We start from the raw sequence: 22,249 nt of genomic DNA, 5'->3' as shown, positions 1-22,249 counted from the left end.
CAGGCTCTCCGCTGAGCAGAGAGCCCGATGCGGGGCTCGATCCCAGGACCCTGAGATCATGACCTGAGCCGAAGGCAGCGGCTTAACCCACTGAGCCACCCAGGCGCCCCCCCATCTCACAGTTTTTTAACTCTTTCAATATCTGTGATCAGTGTGGGTCTAGTCAGGAGACAGACCACACAGTAATTTAAACAGGGAATTAACTTCTAAAGGGTAAAGGAAACTCTAAGAATACATAAATAGCAGATAAAGGGAACAGTTACTACCTCCAGGACCCAGGCAGAATACACAAGGAAAGATTTGGAATAGTGCTCTTCTCCCCTAAAGCTAGTTTCCTACCTTAGGTGTCTTTGGTGGATGGTAAAGATGTTTTGTTGAGTTGATGTAAGCCAAGGTCGGGAAACTATACATGGAGGTGAATTCATGCTGAATCACCAGATGGCCCCCTTTGGGTCATGGGTGGAACTTGCTTGGGAAGATGCCCACGTGAGTGCCCACTAAAACACCAGCAGAGCACCATGGGAGTAAGAGATGGAAAAGCACACAGGAAACAGGAAGAGAAGCCCCTTCCTCTAGCACTCTCTGCTAAGCTAATATGCCAACTGATAGAGGAGAAGCATTTACAGGGTCCAGCTCCAGTATCACAAGCAAGGCAGTAAAGGGAAGATCTGAGTGTAAGAGGCAGCAGGTTGGTTACCTGGGACAGTATGCTCCTTTGGCCACTTAGCTTCCACACGTACTTTCCTACAAACATTTGAGCTCTCATATATCAACAGAACAACTCTTACATTTCCACATAACAAAATAGAACTCTCTCTCATGATGGAGAAGCTCTCATCCTTTTCCCAAGTAAGAGTATGCTTAGTTGCTATAGTCACTGTCTCCATTACTGGACATGTTATTCACCCCTCAAATCACGGTTCACTGAGTATTTCTGTTGTCAGGAGGCTGATTGCAAAGTTAACCTTTGGCAACTTATAATGGGAAGAAGGAAGAAGAGTAGAAGAAAAATGGTTGGGCTATACAAATAAACACAAAATAGAACAAAGAGAAAATATGCAAAGCCATCACGGTCTCATTTCTGTAATTAGTCATGAGAACATAATTGATATCTGTGTCTTTAAAAAAAAAGATCTCAGTTATTTGAGAGGGAGAGAGAGTGTGGGGGGAGAGGTAGAGAGAGAGAATCACAAACAGAGTCCCCACTGAGCTTGGGAGTCCCGACACAGGGCTCAGTGCCACAACTCTGAGATCATGACCTGAGCTGAAACCAAAAGACACTTAACTGACCACTCAGGCCCCTGATATCTTTGTCTCCTATTCCTGTTTCCTTTGCAGTCACCCCGAATCTCAGCTGGTTGAAGTTCTTTACCTCATGAAATGAACCAGACTTTGATTTGCTTAGTAGTTCGGCCTTTTTGGGAGGAGCTCTAGTTTTCTATTAACTTCATTATGAACATAGAAGTATTAGAGGTACTTCAGTGAATCCTCTGGGTTCCAGACATAGTCTTCCTTCCTTTCATTTTGTAGTAGCAATCCAATTTCCCTTGGATAATCAGGCTCAGTTTTCCCAGCCAGTAGAGGAACCCCCCTTTCTGTCTTTGGTTCAGTGGAATAAAGAGTCCCAAATGGCCAGGTGGGAATCTTAATTTTCTTTCTTTTTTTTTTTTTTTCTTTTTCCCTTTTTATTAATTTTTTCAGCGTAACAGTATTCATTCTTTTTGCACAACACCCAGTGCTCCATGCAAAACGTGCCCTCCCCATCACCCACCACCTGTTCCCCCAGCCTCCCACCCCTGACCCTTCAAAACCCTCAGGTTGTTTTTCAGAGTCCATTTTATTTATTTTTTCAGCGTAACAGTATTCATTGTTTTTGCACAACACCCAGTGCTCCATGCAAAACGTGCCCTCCCTATTACCCACCACCTGTTCCCCCAACCTCCCACCCCTGACCCTTCAAAATCCTCCGGTTGTTTTTCAGAGTCCATAGTCTCTTATGGTTCGCCTCCCCTTCCAAATTTTTTTTTTTAATAAACATATAATGTATTTTTATCTCCAGGGGTACAGGTCTGTGAATGGAATCTTAATTTTCTAATTCAGTTGAGCTGTTAGTGTGTATGCTGGCAGTTACATTTCCTCCTATGGTATTAAGAACTTCAGGTTAGGACATCTCACAGTTGTCAGGAGTGGAAGCAAAAATTCTATGAGTGGGTTATTGGATATAACAATGATTCCCCTTGATTCCTAGACCCACATATTATCTGGCCTGTAACAGTCTTCAATCCAAAGCAGTCAAAGTAATACCCCATTTTTTTTAAGGATGTCTTTGATCTAAAAGTGTAACTGAGTCTTCAGTAAGCAATTCCATCTTGTAATTAGGCCAGCCATTCTAGGTGATGGAGTGTAATAATACCAGTTAATTCCACAGGCATGAACCCAATTTTTAATTTTGCTGTGAAATGGCATTCTTGATCAGAGGTAATCTTTATGGAATGTTGTGTTAGTGGATCAGGCATATTGTGAGTCCACGGGTGGTGGTGCTGGCAGAAGCATTGTAGGCAGAGAAGGCAAATCTATATCCAGAATACATGTTTATTCCAGTAAGGACAAATCTCTTCCCCTTCTCCATGATGGAAGGTGTTCGGTATAATCAGCTTGGCTACAGGTAGCAAGTCTCCCTGGGAGTTGTGCCACGTTGGGAGGCTTAGTGTTGGCCTATACCATTGCCAGATTACACACTTGGCAGTAGTTTTAACCAGGTCAGCCTTGTTTAAGGGAAGTCCATGGTGTTAAGCCCATGCGTAACTTCCATCCTTGCCAGCATGGCCAGTTTTTCATGGGTCCACTGAGGAAGCACTTCCGTGGCTCGGGTAAAGAGGTTGACTGATAGACGTGGGTATGTCATTTTGTTGACTGGGGTTATGAACAGCTTCCTCCACAGTGCCTGCTTTTTATTAATTCAGTAATTCACATGGGGCACAAATATTTTAGTCTGTGCTCATTGTGAGAGTTTTGTCCACCTGTATTTTCCCCAGATTTCCTTGTCACCATGTCCCTCTAAGTCATTACACAATCAACAAAAGCCTTAATAAGTGTTTATAATCAGTCTAAATCTGTGCTCTGACCATCCCACTCCAGGCAGAGGGGACAGTCAATGTACTGCTCAGAGTTCTGCCGCTGTCTTTCAGGGTTACCTTTAAGTGAGTCTGTGTGCTCTGCCTGCACCAGCATATTTTGTAGACCCATGTATAAACCAGATTTTGGTTTCTCTTCTTTATTTAGCGAATCTGAATGAAACTCTTAGGAGGCTGTTGGCTTGGGTTTGGGGAGAAGAGGCAACGTGACAGGAGTCGGTGTTGCATCAGGTCTCCGAGCTAGCTGCTCACGCAGCTTACTCATAACTTCGGACCTGCTTGAATTTAGTGTCTCACATATCATTTCCTCTTGATGATAGATTGGTAGTGCATATGCCCAGATTTATGCCTAGGTGGGTTAGACAACATCTGGTTCATGGTAAGAAGCTTGGTTACTTCGTTACTTGGTTACATGCCCATGCTTAGGCATGTATTCTATACCTACACCCAGTAGGAAGCCCGAAGCCATTTCTTTTTTTTTTTTTTTTAAAGATTTTTATTTATTTATTTGTCAGAGAGAGAGAGCAAGAGCGAGCACAGGCAGACAGAGTGGCAGACAGAGACAGAGAGAGAAGCAGGCTCCCTGCCGAGCACGGAGCCCGATGTGGGACTCAATCCCAGGACGCTGGGATCATGACCTGAGCCGAAGGCAGCCGCCTAACCAACTGAGCCACCCAGGCGTCCCCCGAAGCCATTTCTGAAAAGGTGACTAGTTGTCTGCAGGAGAGAGTATAGATTTTCTCAAAAATTCTAGAAGTTTGGGCTGTGATTCAGCAACCCCGTTGGCCGTGGACACTTCAAATATCTTTGGATCTACTGGCTCATAAGGTGCAAATGGCAAACTGGCTTTGCAGCCCAGACTTGCTGCAGAGTCTTTTCTTGCTCTGGCCCTCACCTGAACTGTTAGCCTTTTAGGTACTTGGTAGATGGATTAAGGAAGGACACTCAGATGTGGTATTTGTTGACTACAAAGTCCAAAAAGGCCGCTTACGCAATGTACCTCTTTTTTCATTGTTGGTGATATGAGTTGTTGCAACTCATCATTTACTTTGGAAGGGAAATCTTTTGAAGGGCCCTTGAATTTTTGTGGTTTATCTCGCATCCTCTTAATTTGCATAAATCTTACTAAAGCATCTGTATTTGCTTCTTCCTATGCATCAGACCCATTTAGCATAATGTCAGTATGGTGGGCTAGCGTGATATTTTTTGGAATGCCTTGAGGTTCAGCGTCTCTGGGCTGTTCTAAGGTCAGTTGATGTAGATCTGCAGCAAAGCTCACAGGCATGTAAAAGGCAGGTAAAAGCCAAGTGCTTCTGGTGGTCCTTGCAAGTTGGTATTGGGAAAAAGACATTAACCAGGTCAGTAGCCATGTACCATGCACCAGGACCATGTTGATTTGCTCCACTAAAGATGCTACATCAGGGGCATCAGCTGCCAGATGGAATAACCTCCAGTTAAGTTTAGGATAGAGTTTAGTCATTCTTCAAGATCCTTCTGACCTCTGTCCAGGCCAGACTGGTGAGTTAACTGTGGATGTGATAGATATCACTGCCTTTGTTTTTTCCAAGTCTTTGATTGTGGCATTATTGTCTTTAATTCTCTTGGGGGTTGGGGGGTTTCTTCTGGTTTAGTATTGTGTTAGGGAAGAGAAGTCCTAGGGGATTCCCACTTAGCCCTCCCTGTTACGACTTTTGTCAGTTGAGTTAGCCAGTTGGTACTGTGTGTGTCAAGGAAGCCAGTGTGGGAGTTCTGCCAGTTGCCAAGTATGTCTGTTCCCAGTTACTTTTCCAGGAGCTAAGGAAATAGCCACAAAGTGGGCCCATGGAACAACTGGGTCCATTGTGAGTTGGACTTGAGCTAAGCGCTCCACTGTAGCCTGACTACCAGAAGCTCTCCCTTTGACTGGTAAGTGGCATTTTGGGCCCCCAGGAATTAGTAATCCCTGAAAAGTCTGGGTATTTCCTTTTCTCTTATCCATTCACTCTAGTAAATGGTTTATTGAGGAAGCTTGGAGAAAGATTGACAATTTGAACTTGTGGGAACTGCAGGATTCGTCCTTAAGGTTTTCTGAGAGGTTATGACTTTTCAGAAGTGGTTTTTTACCACCTGAGGTAGAGTTTTTTTTCCCAATTATATAGATCAATCCATGTTTTAGTAGGCTGCCTGTGGAATGCTGTGATCAGTTTAGTACCACTAAATCCTGGTGGGCCGAGGCATTCTGATTACCACTATAACCTGACTGCTTTTTATGGTAGGTGTAGTAGCCACTTGTCTCTGACTGGTAAGTACTGCCAGTTGGCTTCTGCTAGTCTTAAGATCCCATGCTCCTTATTGGAATCAGGAAACCCTCTTCAGTGAGACATCCTTCATGGTCATACCTAGGGGTTATGACAGAGAGTGTATGGCTTGCAAAGCATAGAACATTTACACCTGGCCCTTTACAGATAAAGTTTGCCAACACAGGTCTAGGGGGACAGGTACATACTACAAAGGAGAGTAACCACAGAGCTTCTCAAGGATGCGGGTGCTCCTTCACTAGTGTTTTGGGTTCTTCTTGTTGTTGTTTGAGAGAGTGCATGCACATGAGCGGGGAGGGGGAGAATCTTTTTTAAGATTTTATTTGATAGAGCCAGCGAGCATGGAGGGGGAGGGGCAGAGGGAGAGGAAGAAGCAGATTTCCCACTGAGCAGGGAGCCCCATGTGGGGCTCAATCCCAAGACAGCCTCCCGACCCACATTATGACCTGACTTAACTGACTGATCCACCGAGGCACCCCCACTAATACATATATATGTTTTAACACTTTTTAAAAAAGATTTTTATTTATTTGACAGATCACAAGTAGGCAGAGAGGCAGGCAGAGAGAGGGGGAAGCAGGCTCCCTGCTGAGCAGAGAGCCCGATGGTATGGCTCGATCCCAGGACCCTGAGATCATGGCCTGAGCTGAAGGCAGACTTTAACCCGCTGAGCCACCCAGGCGCCCCAATATGTTTCTTAATTCCCTTAGTTAAAGGAGTTTCTTCTGGGCCTTCTTGTGTGGCTTAGGTCATGCATGAAAAATCTGTTCTAACACTTTTATCTCCCTAAGCCTTTGGATTCTCTCTTTTACATCTTGCTGGGGAAGCTTTGGCATCTCTACCTCATTAAATGTAGTTCACTTTTGAGTCCACATTTCAGTCAGCCAACTGAATGAGCTGCTTAGAGCTACTTTGAGCTGCATAAGCTAACACATTAAATTTGGAATCTCTAGTGAGTGAACCCGTACCAATATATTAAGCCCAACATAGAACTAGATCCTACTTCTGTGGTCAGACATCCTTAGAATCTATTCTTACACATGTTCCCCTGGTTTTATTATCAGAATCATACTTTTTTTGGGGGGGGGTGCACAGGCTGTTTTCTTCAGGATCATAGTGTATACCTGTCCTCCTCGATCTGGGTTGGTGCACACTTATCTACAAAGGTCCATATTTAAGTATTTTAGGTTTTGCAGTCCATACAGTCTCTGTCACAGATACTGAGCTCTGCCACTATAGCACAAAAACAGCTATAGATAATACATAAACAAGCGAACAGGCTATGTTCCAGTAAAACTTTATTCATGGACACTGAAATGTGAACTTTAAAATAATTTTTACATGTCAGAAAATTTTCCTTTTATATTTTTAAACCATTTAAAAATGTAAAAACCCTGTGGACTTTGGGTGATAATGATGTGTCAGTGTAGGTTCGTGGATTGTAGGAAATGTACCCAGGTTCTGGGGGATGTTGATGGTGGTGGGGGTTGCTGTATACGGGAGGGGTTTATAGGAAATCTCAGTATTTTCTGTTCAATTTTGCTGGGAGCCTAAAACTATTCTTAAAAATGAAGTTTTGTTTTTTAAAAATGTAAAAATTATTCACAGGCCATGTACGAAAACAGATGGTAGGGCACGTTTGGCCCATGGACTGTAGCTTGCCAAGCCCTACCCTAGAGCATGTTGAGATTTGACCATAGTTACAGGTCCAGAGGCAACAGAGGGTAGTTGTGGTAGGCTGTGAGGAAGATGAGCATCCCCTTTCAAGGCCTCTGCCCCAGCTGAACTTTTCTTGGGGTTTTGAATCAGAAAGACCAGCACCCTCAAACATCAGAGGGCAGGCTCCTTCACTGGAAGGCTAGGCTCCAAGTGACATGGGTTTCAGGATGATCACTCTTATCTGGATATAACCAGATGTCTCCATTCCAAGTGTCATTATTCTCTTCCCTTCCAGTCTGTGTCCTGACTGCACACGAGACACTAGGTGAGACTGTGAGTTCCAGTTTTTGTATTGAACTTTTTTGTTTGATTTTCCTTAACAGTAGTAGCCTTGGCTAATAGGAAATAAGAGATTATTTGAGTCTGTGATGTAAACTCGCTGGTTCTCAGACTGACTCTCAGAGCTTGAGAGACCTGAGTTTGTCACCGCGTTTCAGTAAGCACTGCGTGTGTTCTGTGGAGAGAATTCACTTGTATTGCAGCTGTTGTAGGCCGCATCATTGCCTGAATGTGCTTGGGATCCCCGGCTACTTGCTTCAGTTTGCGCTTCAGCGATCACAGAGAGCTTAATTAGTTGTGTTGCTGCAGCGGGCCCTGGGTCCCTAGCATTCTGTTCCCCTTCTCTGTACTGTTCCCCATTGACAAGGTTCTTACTAGCGCTGCACGTAAAACCCAAAGGCCTGACTAAACCAGCCACCGTATTCCATGTTTGGAAGTTTATGTTCTTGGATTGCCTGACTCTTGGTACCAGTTCGGTGTCAGGGTCCAGTTAAGAAACAGAAACAAAGTAGTTTGGAAAAGGGAAAGTTAAAATAAAGCATTAGTAACTAGTAAGAAATTTAAGGGGCAGAAAGAGCTCTGAAGAATATAGAAATAGCAGATACAGGGTAATAGTTAACTACGTCTTGTGCCTGACAGAGAGTATGTAAGAAAGGGATGCGTTTGGAAGAGAGCCTACCCAAGCTTGAGATTCAGACCTCTTTGAAGAAGGTACAGCTGTCTGTACTCCACTGGAGTGTGGAGAAGATCCTGAGATGCCACAGGCTGAGCCTGGCAAGGAGGAATGCCACTTTCTGGGCAACCAACAGAACTTTCTAGAAAGCCGCCCTGGCTGGCTGTACTAGGAAGCTACCTGGGGTGACAGCAGAACTCACATAAAGCCATGTGTGGAGTGCCACCGAAACTTGTGGGGGTGAGCACCATTGAGTGTCTCCCATACCACTGGAGCACCACAGGATCAAGAAGAGAGAAAAGAACTGGAATCTGGCACGTAGTCTAGGTGTTTAACTTTGTATTTGAATGAATGAGAATAAAATTATCGATATCTTTGTTATGTTTGATTCATTCATCTTAGTTAAAAAAAAATCCCTGCAGTTTGACTTGGTCAACCAACTGAAATGGATAAATATGAAATTCTGAATGATTGAGTTAAAAGTTACCTTACTTCATTCGGTTGAAAGAAAATTGATCACCTTTTAGGGCACCAGTGGACCCCTCTTCTGAAGACTTGGTGTGTGTTCACATGCACTGTTAACACACTTTTCTAAATAGTGGGCCATGGTTATGCCCAGTGACTGCAAAGAACAACACTTGTGTTTTTCTTGCATTTGTGGAGTAAAGAGAAGGCTATAGCAACAGGTGCTTGCAGTGATACCCTTTTATTAACCATTAGTAAACCAAGGAATTAGAGATTTGTCCGTTCTAGGAGGATCCTGGAAGATCATTTCATCTGGTATCCCTTGTCTGGTAACAGGATGTGAGGCAGTGTAGGAAGGAAAGTTGCCTGTGAGAGCAACTTCGAGTGAGAGGACCAGGGTTTGAAACCTAAACTTCTGCCTGAGTGAATGCCTCTCTGTGCGGCCTCAGGGTGGACGATCTCATCACATGTCCAGCTGTGTGCCAGGAGAAGGAAGGGGTGCGAAAGCAATGGGAGACCAGGCCCTCCCACAGACCTTTTCTCCTGACAGACTTGATCAGAGTGAAAAAATCCTTCAGAATCTGAGGGAACGAGAAACAGGAAGAGAATGATATGTTTGGACATTGACTTCCTCTTTGATTCATTTGTGTTTCAGTGTTCCAAATAAAATTCTGTAATGAGAAGAGTAAGTACCCATGAATAATTTGCCCTACTTGGGAAAGTGGTTTTTCATCTTCAGTTTAGAACTGGAATGTCAGTTATCCATAGTCATCTGGAAGAAATTGGCCAAATGAGTAGAATCATTTAAATATGGTTGTGGACATGAATGCAGTTTAACGTTCACATGTGATGTCTCTCACAGCCGAATTTTGAATATGGGTACTTGTAAATCTTTTTTTTCTTCCTTTAAACCAAAATCTTTTTAACATCTGCCATAACTTAAATACAGAAATATAACTGGTTTAAGAGAATGTGAAATAGAGATGGAGTTCATTGTGAGTTATTGACATTTTAAGCAAATATTTTAATTCCTGTTTTGTCTGAAGAGCCTAGTTTTTATATTCCTTTAATTAGGGTTGCTATATATCTTGTCCTAGGTATATGACAGTCATGGTTAATTATGCCTATTGGCTGTGACCTAATTATTACTATTTGCTCCTTTTACTCTCAAGTGTCTTGGCCTACTCTGACCAGGCATATTTAAGTCTTTGAATGAGCCAATTTAGTTTAATGTTAATTTCTATTGTTTAGTGGCCTGAACATTTAGAAAAAGAAAATTACCCACTGATTATAATGTTTTAACATTCAGCAAAAATATAATAAACATAATAAAGTGGAACAAAGTGGTGCAAAAAGTAGAATCTTAATTTGTAGGTTGCATCTTTAAGAAAAAACCCAGCAGAGTACCAGTATTTTTACCTCCAGATAAATTTTTGCCCCCCTGCAAATTGCAATCATTTGTTCATTCAACAAAACCATTTTTGTGCACTGTCTTGCCGTCAAAGCATAGTTTATGGTGCTGGGAATACTGCGTGGGGAGGCACAGCCCTGATCCTCCTGTGGCTAACCGTGGACCAAGTTTGTATTGGCGCTTAAGTGTACACATAGGTTGCAATGGGAGAGGTCCTTGAGTTTATAAGAGGGCATGGTACATGGGTTTACTTCCTAGAGCGTGACCCTGAAAGAATGGATGAGTAAGCCCTGGGCAGGCAGACTGTGGGGGGAGCTAAGGAAAGTGTTCTAGATGAGTGGAGTAGCTTACATAAAATGGTAGAAGGGTGTGAGGAAGGACTAGTATGATTAGCTGGGAGGTGGACTGCGTGAGGTGGACTGGACAATTAATGATGTTGAAACATTATTTGAGACTGGCTTGTGCAGAATCTTGTGTAAGACAGATTTACCCTGCAATCTCTAGGTTACAAGGAAACATTGAAGAGTTTAAACCAGAGAATTATAGAAACAAGTTTTATGTTGAGAGAGACTAGAGGGGCACCTGGGTGGCTCAGTCTCTTAAGTGCCTGCCTTCGACCTAGGTCATGATCCCAGGGTCTTGGGATAGAGCTCTCTATCAGTCTCCTTGCTCCCCAGGGAGCCTGCTTCTCCCTCTTCCCTCTGACTGCTATTCCCCCTGCTTGTGCTCTCTCTGTCAAATAAATAAATAAATCTGGGGGGGGGGGGAGAGGAAGAAGAAGCCTCTTCATTGGATTTTTCCCTCAGCAGTCTTATTTCATCTCTTCTGTACTCATTCCCTCTACCCAACCCTAGACATTTTTTTGAAGCAAATCTCAGACATCGTATCATTCTATCTCTTGAGATAGAGAGAGTCTTTCTCTCTAAATAATGATTCCTTTTTTTTTCTATTAAGATTTTATTTGCTTAAGAGAGGGAAAGAGAGACAGAGAGAGCACAAGCAGGGGGAGAGGCAGAGGGAGAGGGAGAAGCAGACTCCATGCTGAGCAGAGAGCCTGACACAGGGCTTGATCCCAGGAGATCATGACTCGAGCCAAAGGCAGACACTTAACTAGCTGAGCCACCCCAAACTGATTCCTTTTAAAAACATAATTATAGTACCATTCACACACACACACCAGTTGCTAATATCAGATGTCCATTCACCACGATATTCCCCAGTTGTCTCATTTGTTTTTTAATAACTGGTTGCTGGTTTATTGTTGTTGTTGTTTTTAAGATTTTATTTATTTGAGAGAGAGAGAATGAGATAAATCACAGAGGGAGAGAGAGAAGAAGATTTGATACAGAGCAGAGAGCCTGATGCGGGGCTTGATTCCCAGGACCCTGGGGTCATGATCTGAGCCAAGGTTGGCAGACACTAAATCAATTGAGCCACCGAGGCTCCCTGTAGTAACTGGTTTTTTGAAATTAGAATGTAAATTTCTTTTAATCCATAGATTCATCTATGGGAGTTTTTTTTTTCTTTAACACAATTTGGGTTTTGTTTGTCATTTAAAGATGCTAGGGATTTAGGGGCTCTTGGGTGGCTCAGTCAGTTAAGCCTCCAACTCGATCTCAACTCAGGTCTTGATCTTGGGTCATGAGTTCAAATCCCACATTGGGCTCTGTGCTGGGCATGGAGCCTACTTAAAAAAAAAAAAGACGCTAGAGATTTAATTGTGCTTATAACCAGAGGAGAAGAAATAAAGAGGGAAGGGATAAAGCAAGTCATGGTGGTTGGAGGACTTGATGATAAAGGAGATGGGAAAGGACATACTTGCATAAGTGGTATCTTTGGAAAAGAGAGTGGCCTGTACTTCTCATATTCTCTCTGGTTTAGAATTTTTTTTTCCAAATTAAAAAAATAAAGGTAGAGGATTATACTTCCCATTAATAGGAAGGAAAGAGGTAATGATGGACTCATGTAGGTAAGTTTATGGTAGAGGAAAGGGCAGTTGAAGAATATTATTTTCCATAAGTAAGAGCTTATGTGATGGGATGGAGGATGCTAGAGAGGAGAGTATATGTGTAATAAACTCTTTGAAGAATGAGAAAGCAAGTGTAGAGACACATGTTTTTATAGGAACAATGTACATTCAGTATGATAGTAAATTGAGTGTGATGGGAGGTAAAAGGAACAACTGAAAACAGTGTAGCATTTATAACTAAATCACTCCTCCCTTAGGATGTGCTCTGGCCTCACAGCAGAGTCCTTCACTTCTGCCCCCTCCGGGAAGCATCCTGCAGGATTTATGGTTGAAGCAAAACAAGCATATTGTGTGGTCTCTTAGGACATTTCTAAGACAAGTGTGCTGGTTTGTTTTACAGTGAACCAAAAAGAAACACATTAACATATAGTCATCATCTCCTTCCCACTCAAGACCTTCAATGCTTCAGTGTTTTCAAATATTAGAACTGTGAACTCTTAAAAAAAAAAATCTATCAGCCATCTTAGGATGTCAAAGATTGTTTAATTTTCAGATCAGGAAGGTTTGTGGGTTTTGTTGTTGTTGTTTTGCTTATTTAGTACAGAGAAGGACATCCTCATATAGTTGGATATGAATATTTAAATCTATTTTATTATAAAAATTGGAGTTGGCTGACAATATGAGGAGTTAGATTTTTCATCACTTTCTATTTGTAGAAAATAGAAATACTGAAAAATTTTTTTAAATTTTTAATTTAAATTCTGTTTAGTTAACACATAGTATATGTTAGTTTCAGGGTAGAATTTGGTGATTCATCAGTTGCATATCACACCCAGTGCTCATTTCATCAGGTGCCCTCCTTCATGCCTATCACCCCGTTATCCCATCCTCCTAAACTCTACCCCCTCCAGCAGTCCTCAGTTTGTTTCCTGTAGTTAAGAATCTCTTACGGTTCGCCTCCCTCTCTGTTTTTATCTTATTTTGGTTTTCCTTGTCTTCCGCTATGTTCATCTGTTTTGTTTCTTAATTTCCATGTATGAGTTAAATCGTATGGTATTTGTCTTTCTCTGACAAAATGTTCACTGATAAGGTTTCAGATTCTACATTGTGAAAACCTTTAAGAAACTGCCACTTGTCGGGACACCTGGGTGGCTCAGATGGTTAAGCATCTGCCTTCAGCTTAGGTCATAATCTCAGGGTCCTGGGATTGAGTCCTGCATGGAGTCCCGTGCTCGGCGGGGAGCCTGCTTTGTCCCTCTGCCTACTGCTCCCCCTACTTGTGGTCTGTCTCTCTCTCTGACAAATAAATAATCTTAAAGAAAGAAAGAGAGGGAGGAAGGAAGGAAGAGACAAAGGGAGGGAAGGAGGAAAGGTGGGAGGAAGGAAAAAAGAAAGAAGGGAGAGTGAAAGAGGGAGAAAGAAAAGATAAGCAAAGGAAAGGAGAAAGGAACAGCCACTTGTCAAGTTTTAATGTTAAGTTAAAGCCTGAACTTTGTTGGATTTCTTGGTGATTGGTGGGGTGTTGGGGAAAGGAAGGGCGATCCTTACTCATGAGTCTACAGTATGTATGTAGAGTTGTGGACTAATATAATTTTAGAACTGGAAGGAAGCTAAAAGATCAGATACTGGTATAATCCTTTCATAATATAGGTGAGATATTGAAGTTCATGGGCATGAAATGAGCTAATAACTAAGGTCTCACCAAAGCTGAGTCTTTCTGCCCAGTGTTCTTGTTTCTCCTTGTTTATCCTTTTAGTTTTCTCTCCAAATAAATAGCAATATTCTCAGGATGCCTGGGTGGCTCAGTCAGTTAAGCATCTGTCTCTTAGTTTCAGCTCAGGTCATGGTCTTGGGGTCCTGGGATCAAACCCCATGTGGGGCTCCATGTTCAGTGTGGAGTATGCTTGTCCTCACTCTGCCCCTCCCCAACTTGTGCATGCATGCGCGTGCTCTCTCTCTTTCTCAAATAAGTAAATAAAATCTTTTTTAAAAAATAGTAATATTCTCTAGAGGGAGACTGTCTCTAAATACTTTCTTAAGTCATCAGTTCTCAAACCTATTGATACCAAGGTGACCTAATGCATAAATATTAGGAAACTTTTCAGGGCGGTGGATATGTTCACTCTCTTGTGATGGCATGCATCCCTCGAAATTGATCAGACTATACACTTTAAATATATGCAGCTCATTGTTTTGTCAGTTGTACCTCAGTAAAGCTGGTTACAAAATTACTAAGGACCTCAAAGAGCTTTTGTTTATATGGGTTACATCTCCCAGTATTTACCAAATTGGATATTAAAGCTGATTTTTAAAAAATATTTATTAGTTTAAAATATGATCATTAACATTTTTAATAAGTACAGTTTCAAAAAGTTGGTAGGAAGGGCTATGTATTACATTTTTCTAAATGTCTTGACTATCGGGTTGAATAGAAGGTAGCTGGATACTCAGATCTGCCTCTGCATTCAGTCTGTCACAACATGTTGTTGGAGTTGAAGATGAAGAAAATCTTTCTCCCATATATGTAGTTAAAAGGAGGAGTATTTTGACAGCTCCTTTTCAGGTAACTGGATATTCTTTGATTTGACATTAAAACTTGACAAGTGGTAGTTTCTTGGTTTTCACAATGTAGAATTTAAAGCCTTATCAATGAACATTTTATATTCTGTTATATTAAAATCTGTTGGTCTGTCTTCACAGTTGGAATGGGTCTTATTTGATAGACTTGTTCTGGCTTTGATATACAGATATTACTGCTTGATTAGTTGGTGCTTTAATATTTAACCAGTTGCATTCACTGTTAAGTGCTCCAATTTCACAGTAGAAACTGGCCCCTATTTTTTCCCATTCTAAAATCTTTTAGGAGAACCAAGGTATCTAGGGTTGTTGCCATTGCATTATGTAAATTGCTTCTTGTTTAGAATTTCATTTTTCTTTCTTTCTTTCCTTTTTTTAAAACTGAAATAGATTCTCTGAGTAGATTGTAGTTATGCTGAAAAAAATTTTTTTTTTGTTCTGAAGGCTGTTGTTCCTGCAAGGGAGTTTGCCTGCTTTTGCTGTGGAGTTTTAAGGAGGAAATCTAGGTCAGTAGCATTGAATGAAGATGTGGGAGTGAGCCTCTGTCAGATTTGTTCATTAATAATACTGTTGGCTGGGCTGGCTCTTCTCAGCATTGCTCCTGAGAGAGCTGCTCTGGGCGGTGCTGCAGCACCACTGTGGAGGGACGATAACCAGTGCCTTCTGCATCTAAAAACCAGAGATGCAGGTTTCTTCCCCAGAATGTATAAGGAAAATGCATTCACTTCTCTGATTAAAAGCTGGGTTTGGGGGCACCTGGCTAGCCCAGTCAGGAGAGCATGCAACTCTTGATCTCAGGGTTATAGGTTTAGGCCCCACGTTGGGTGTAGAAATTACTTAAATCTTTAAAAAAAAAAAAAAAAAAAGATGGGTTTTTTGTTCTTGTTTTTGTTTCTCTACCACAATGAAGTATCACTTCACCCCAGTTAGAATGACTAGTATCAGAAATGTGGGATGCTCCGATCGGGTGGGAGGGGCACCAAATGTGGGGCATACTAGTTGAGTGGGGGCTGGCAGTCTGGGTGGTGAAAGAGTTCATCCAATGCAGACCAAAAGAGATAGAAGTTTATTGACCACACCCCAAGGGAGCCAGGGACCTGACAGCAAAGGAGAGACTGTCTTGAGGCAGTGGTGAGGGTGGAGTGAGAGAGTAGGGAGGAGGATAGGATTTTCCATTTTTTAGGAATCTTGGGAATCTTGTGCCTGGTTGTAATCGGTCCGTTAGGGCCTATGCTGTTTTAAGGTGGTAGCTTCATGAGTCTGTTTGCATTCCGCTCCGTGGTCCTTGTGTGCCTTTTTGCCTTATTCAAGTTTCCTTTGCTCAGGCCTGTTGCCTAAAAGTGGCGTCTACAGAAAAGACAAGAAATGACAAATGTTGGCTAGGATGTGGGAAAAAAAAGGAACCCTTCCTTGTACGACCACTGTGGAACATAGTATGAAGTTTCCTCAAAAGATTAAAAAGTAGATGGGGCACCTGGGTGGCTCAGTGGGTTAAAGCCTCTGCCTTCGGCTCAGGTCATGATCCCAGGGTCCTGGGATCGAGCCCCACATCGGGCTCTCTGCTCGGCAGGGAGCCTGCTTCTTCCTCTCTCTCTCTCTCTTCCTGCCTGTCTGTCTACTTGTGATCTCTATCTGTCAAATAAGTAATAAATAAATAAAATAAATCTTTAAAAAAAAAAAAAAGTAGAAATGACATACAATCCAGTTATTCCACTACTGAGTATCCAAAGAAAACAGAAACACTAATTTGAAAAGATACATGCTGTGTTTATTGCAGCATCGTTTACAATAGACGTGCCGACGTCGTTCACCTCGCTGCATCTCATGCAGACATTTTTTCATCTCACAACATCACAAGAGGGGTGACTATAATACAGTAAGATAGTTTGGTAGACCACATTCACATAACTTCTGTTTACAGTATATTCTGATTGTTCTGTTACACTACTAGCTATTGTAATCTCTTGTTGTGCCTGGTTTAGAAATTAAATTCTATCATAGATGTGTATGAATAGGAAAAAACATAGTGTATAATATACATAGGGTTCAGTAGTATCTGTAGTTTCAGGTGTCCACTGGGGAGGGGGATCTTGGAACATACCCCCCACCAGGAAGGGGGAACAACTATAGTCTTTGCAACAAATGCAGCTGCGAAAACTGGATATCTAATGTAAAAGAGTGAAGTTGGGACCCCTACCTCATACCACATAAAAAAATAAAATGGATTACAGACCTAAATATAAGAGGCAAAATGATAAATCTCCTAGAAGAAGATGTGGGCATAGACTGTTATGAACCTGGATTAGTGAGTGGTTTCTTAGGACTCCAAAGCACAAGCGACAGAAGAAAAGCAGGTGAAGTGGACTTCAACCGAGTGCCTGGCTGGCTCAGTGAGAAGAGCATATGACTCTTCGTCTCGGAGTTGTAAGTTGGAGCCCTACATTGAGATGCCTAAAAAATAAAATCTCTTAAAAAATTGGACTTAACAATATTTTTTTTAAAGATTTTATTTATTTATTTGACAGAGAGATCACAAGTAGGCAGAGAGGCAGGCAGAGAGAGAGAGGGAAGCAGGCCCCCGCTGAGCAGAGAGCCCGACGTGGGACTCGATCCCAGGACCCTGAGGTCATGACCCGAGCCGAAGGCAGCGGCCTAACCCACTGAGCCACCCAGGCGCCCCTGGACTTAACAATATTAAAAATGTTTTGTGCTCCAAGGATATCATCAAGAAAATGACTCTTGGATCTAGAGGGCATAATGCTAAATGCAATAAATCAGTCAGAGAAAGACAAATACGATACGATTTTACTCATATGTAGAATCTAGGAAACAAACAAACAAATATAAAAAGAAACAACTTCTTAAATATGGAGAACAAACTGGTGCTTGCCAGAGGAAAGGTGGGTTGGGGGGGCTGGGTGAAATTAGTATACTTCCTGTGATGAGCGCTGAGTAATATATGAAACTGTTGAGTCGTCGTATTGTATACCTGAAACTAATAAAATTGTATGTTAACTGTGCTTGAATCAAAAAAAGAAAGTGAGGGGCGCCTGGGTGACTCAGTGGGTTAAAGCCTCTGCCTTTCGCTCAGGTCATGATCCCAGGGTTCTGGGATCGAGCCCCGCATCAGGCTCTCTGCTTGGCAGGGAGCCTGCTTCCTCCTCTCTCTCTCTCTGCCTGCCTCTCTCCCTACTTGTGATTTCTATCTGTCAAATAAATAAATAAAATCTAAAAAAAAAAGAAAAAAAGAAAAAAAGAAAGTGAATCTTACATCTCGATAACTAAAAAAAAAAAAACCCAAAGAGCTCAATTAAAAAAATACATAAAATGATTTGAATAGACATTTCTTGTTTTTCACCCTGAGATTTGTTTATTTGTTTGAGAGAGAGCGAGAGCACACATGAACAGGAGAGGCAGAGGGAGAGGGAGAGAATCCCAAGCAGACTCTGCAGGGCTCTATCTCACAACCCTGAGGTCATGACCCAAGCCATACCAAGAGTTGGATGCTTAACCAACTATACCAGCGAGACACACCCTTTTTTTTTTTTTAAGATTTTATTTATTTATTTGACACACCCACAGAGATCACAAGTAAGCAGAGAGGCGGGCAGAGAGAGGGAAGCAGGCTCCCCACTGAGCAGAGAGCCTGATGCAGGGCTTGATCCCAGGACCCTGAGATCATGACCTGAGCCAAAGGCAGAGGCTTAACCCACTGAGCCACCCAGGCGGCGAGGCACCTCTTGAATAGACATTTCTTTAAAAAAAAAAAAAAAAAAAAAGCGAATGACTGATAAGCAGTGAAAATATGCAGAACATCACTAGTTATTGGGGAAATGCAAATCAAAATCACAGTGGGATACATTTCACACCCACATCTGGTGTAGCTAAGATAAAAAAGATCAGCAAGTTTTGTGACGATGTGGAGAAATTGAAACTCATACATTCTTGGTTGGGATTGTAAAATGGGGTAAGCTCTTTGCAAAAACAGTTTGGCAGTTCCTCAAAATGTTAGATGTAAGAGTTGCTGTATGACCTAGAAATTCGCTTAGGCATATACCCAGTAGAATTAGAAACATATGCCCACACAAAAACATACATTTAATGTTCATAGCAGCATTATGTAAATAGCCAAAAATGGAAACAATCAGACATTGATAGATGAACATATAAACTATGGTATATCCATGCAAAGGTATGTTATTTGGCCGCACACAGGTATGAAATTCTGACAAATGCCACAACGTGGGTGAACCTTGGAAATACTGTGCTAAGTGACATAAGCCAGTCATAAAAGGCCACATATTGTCTCATGACATTTACATGATACATCTAGAATAGGCAAATCCACAGAAACAGAAAGTAGGTTAGTAATTATTAGGAGGTGGTGGGAAAAGGGAATGGCTATAGGATTTTTGGAGTCATAAAAATGCTTTGAAGTTAGATGGTGGTGGTTGTATAACTCAGCGAATGTACTGAAACTCACCGGATTCTGCACATACTTAAAAGGATAAATTATATCTCAATTAAGCTGTTCATAAAAAAAGAAAAGGAAACCATCAAACTCATTTCTAAAGTAGTGCCATTTAACATTCCCTCCAGGAATGAAAGAAATTTCCTTTTTCTCTGCATCCTCACAAATTCCTAGTATTGCCAGTCTTTTTGATTTAGTGGTTCTGTAGTGCTGTGGCATCTCACAGTGATTTCAATTTGCATTTCCCTAACGACTAATGAAGATGAGCTGCTTTTCATGTGCATATTACCCATTTGTATATTTTCTTTGATGAAAAGGTCTATTGAAATCTTTTGCCCATTTAAAATTGAGTTGCTTGTCTTATAATTGCGTTGTTAGAGATTTCTTTCCAAGTCTTAATTTTTTTATTATTAGACTCAACAAAGAATAACATTTTAATAAGTATGATCAGAACAAGTACGATGTAAGGGAAATAAGATTAAGACCTTACACATTGTTCATTGCAGGTATAAACAAAAATAAACAAAAAAACTGAAGTAGCTATTTCCCCCATATTAAATGTCTAAACACAGTTTTGAACATACAGTATGTACCAGTAATTTAAGTTAGCTATAAATATTGTTCTTAATGTGATAAATGAACTTGTTTCTTACGAAACTTACCTAATGTCGGTTGTAAACATAATTATGTTGTAAGAGATTTTAATCTCTTCTGCATACAGGTCCTTTATTAGATTTGTCATTGGCAAATATTTTCTCCCAGTCTTGGGCTTCTCTTCGTTTTCTTAATGGTATCTTTGAAAAGCAAAAGTTCAGAATTTTTTTTAAAGTTTTAAATTTCATCAGTTCATTAGTTTTTTTCTTACATGGATACTGCTTTTGATGACATTTCTAAGAAGTCTTTGTCTAGTCCAGGGTCACAGAGATTTTTTTCTCCTGTTTTCTTCTACAAGTTCTTTTAGTTTCTTTTAGTTTTAGTTTTTAGTTTTAGGTTCTGAATCTATTTGGAGTTAGATTTTACATATGGTGAAGGGTAAGTGACCAATTGTTTCTGTATCATTGGTTGAAAAAAAATGTTCCTTTCCCCCATTGAATTACCTTGGTACCTCTGGTAAAAACCAGTTGTCCACAACTACGTAGTTTTCTTTCTGAACTCTGTTCTGCTCCATTTATCTAATGTGTCATCCATACCACACTGACTTGGTTATTATACATGTGTAATAACTTTTGAAATCAAGTAATTTAAGTCCTCTAATGTGCTTTTCTTCAAAATTGTTTTGGCTATTCTTTGGTTTGGGTTTTTTTGTTTTTTGTTTTTTTTTTCCATTTCCATATAAATTATGGAATGAGCTTGTTGACACCTTCAGAAAATTCTCCTGGGACTTTTTTTTTTTTTTAAAGATTTTGTTTATTTTTTTTATAGAGATCACGAGGCAGAGAGGCAGGCGGGGGGCGGGGTAGGGGTGGGCTGTGGCAAGCAGCCTCCCTGGTGAGCAGAGAGCCTGATGCGAGGCTCAATTCAGGACTGAGGCTCCATCCAGGACCCTGAGATCATAACCCCAAGCTGAAGGCAGAGGCTTAACCCACTGAGCCACCCAGGCGCCCCCTCTCCTGGGACTTTGAATTGTAATTGCCTTGAATCTCTTATCAGTTTGAGAATGACCATCTTAACAATATTGAGTCTTCTGTTCATGAACATAGTATAGCTCCCCTTTTATTTAGCTCTGACGTTTTTAAAAATTTTGGTGACTTGAAATGATTGCTGTTGACAATTTTATAAAATTTTATACTTGTTCTTTATGGGTAAACATCACTAACCTTTTCACATACTGTAACCAGAAGATATCCTGCAGTGTTTTTAACTTTGTAACAGGCTATGCTTCCAGAGTTTTGATTATGTTTTTCTGTCTTAAAAATTTGAAAAAAAAAATAAAGTCTTGAAAGGCACTAGGTGGGTATGATTTTATCATATTTTGTTAACTGTGATACTAGTAGGAACTCAATTCTAGTGGAGGAGAAGTCATTAATACCATGTAACTTTGGTTTCGTGTTTCTATTCGAAGGTTCTCCAACTCCATTTCTTGAAGAGAAAATGGCCTACCAGGGATATCAGAACATCCAGAGCTGGCCAGAAAATACAAACTTTTGCTTTGAACCAGAACAGTTGGTGAATCCTGCCCAGACTGGTAAGTGCAGGCTTGCCTGTGACTGTTCAATGTGAGTGATGACGTAATCATGAAAAATTTGTAGCCACCACTCAGATAAAACTTTTTAGTTTATATATAGCTTGCAAAGCACAACCAGAGTATAACCCTTTACCCTGAACATTTAGTTGACCCTTTCTCCTCTCGACCCCTTTTTCTGAGGCACATGCTTGTCCAGGTCCCTCCCTTTTGAAGACTGTTTTGAGTAGGTTAACTGAAATTCATAATTTTTGAAGACTAAATAGTCAGTAGTACTTTAGAACCTTAGTTCTTCCAGGAGCACCTGGGTGGTTCAGTTGGTAAAGCGACTGCCTTTAGCTCAGGTCATGATCCCAGGGTCCTGGGATTGAGCCCCACATCCGGCTCGCTGCTCAGTGCTCCCCCTCCCCTGCTTGTGCGCTCTCTGTCAAATAAATAAAGTCTTAAAAAAAAAAAAAGGAACCTTAATTCTTCCAAAAGGAGTTATTACTGTAATAGTAGCACCATTCGTTGAATGTGTGTCAGGCACAGGGGCTAGAGCCTTTTTACACATATTTTCTGTGTTTCTTACCTAGCTCTGCAAGTGTATATTATCCTCATTTGACAGAAGGGAGAACTAGGACTCAAACCTAATTTCTATAAAGCCAAATTAATCTGTAGAGACAAAAAGCATAATATGTAGTTGCTTCGAGCTGGAAATGGTGGCAGAACTGGATTGCAGTAGGACCTCAGAGGAGTAACATCAGTGCCTGCATGCCAGGTTGAGAGCTCAGTTTTCTGGTTTGCACTCATATGTGACTTCTTTTTTTACCATCTAACTTACCAGGTGCTCATAGTTGGTTCCAAAAAATCTAGTACTTGATATTCTATAATTTCCCAGTTATTGGCTGTTCTCGATAAATGGTAATTTTTAAAAGCAGCTTTATTGAGATATAATTCACACACCATACAGTTCACACTAAAATGTACAATTCAGGGGCGCCTGGGTGGCTCCACCAACGGGTTAAGCATCTGCCTTTAGCTCAAGGTCATGATTTTGAGGTCCTGGGATGAAGCCCCCAGTCGGTCTCCC

The 22,249-nt window shown here is 41.2% G+C and overlaps 1 protein-coding gene across 10 annotated transcripts in view; it reads left to right on the top strand.

Annotated features, from left to right (window-relative positions):
- The window catches only part of MAP4 (microtubule associated protein 4), a 185,666-nt gene that overhangs the window by 101,802 nt on the left and 61,615 nt on the right, over window positions 1-22,249 (top strand). For all 10 annotated transcript variants that reach the window (XM_045992048.1, XM_045992047.1, XM_045992055.1 and 7 more), the window contains exon 4: window positions 21,058-21,180. In XM_045992048.1, coding sequence (XP_045848004.1) covers window positions 21,058-21,180 — 123 coding nt within the window. The remainder of the gene's footprint in view (window positions 1-21,057; window positions 21,181-22,249) is intronic.

This window comes from Meles meles, chromosome 20, assembly GCF_922984935.1.
Source record: "Meles meles chromosome 20, mMelMel3.1 paternal haplotype, whole genome shotgun sequence".
NCBI lineage: Eukaryota > Metazoa > Chordata > Mammalia > Carnivora > Mustelidae > Meles > Meles meles.
Note: the sequence above shows the minus strand (reverse complement) of the source record. Positions and strands in the feature narration are given on the sequence as shown.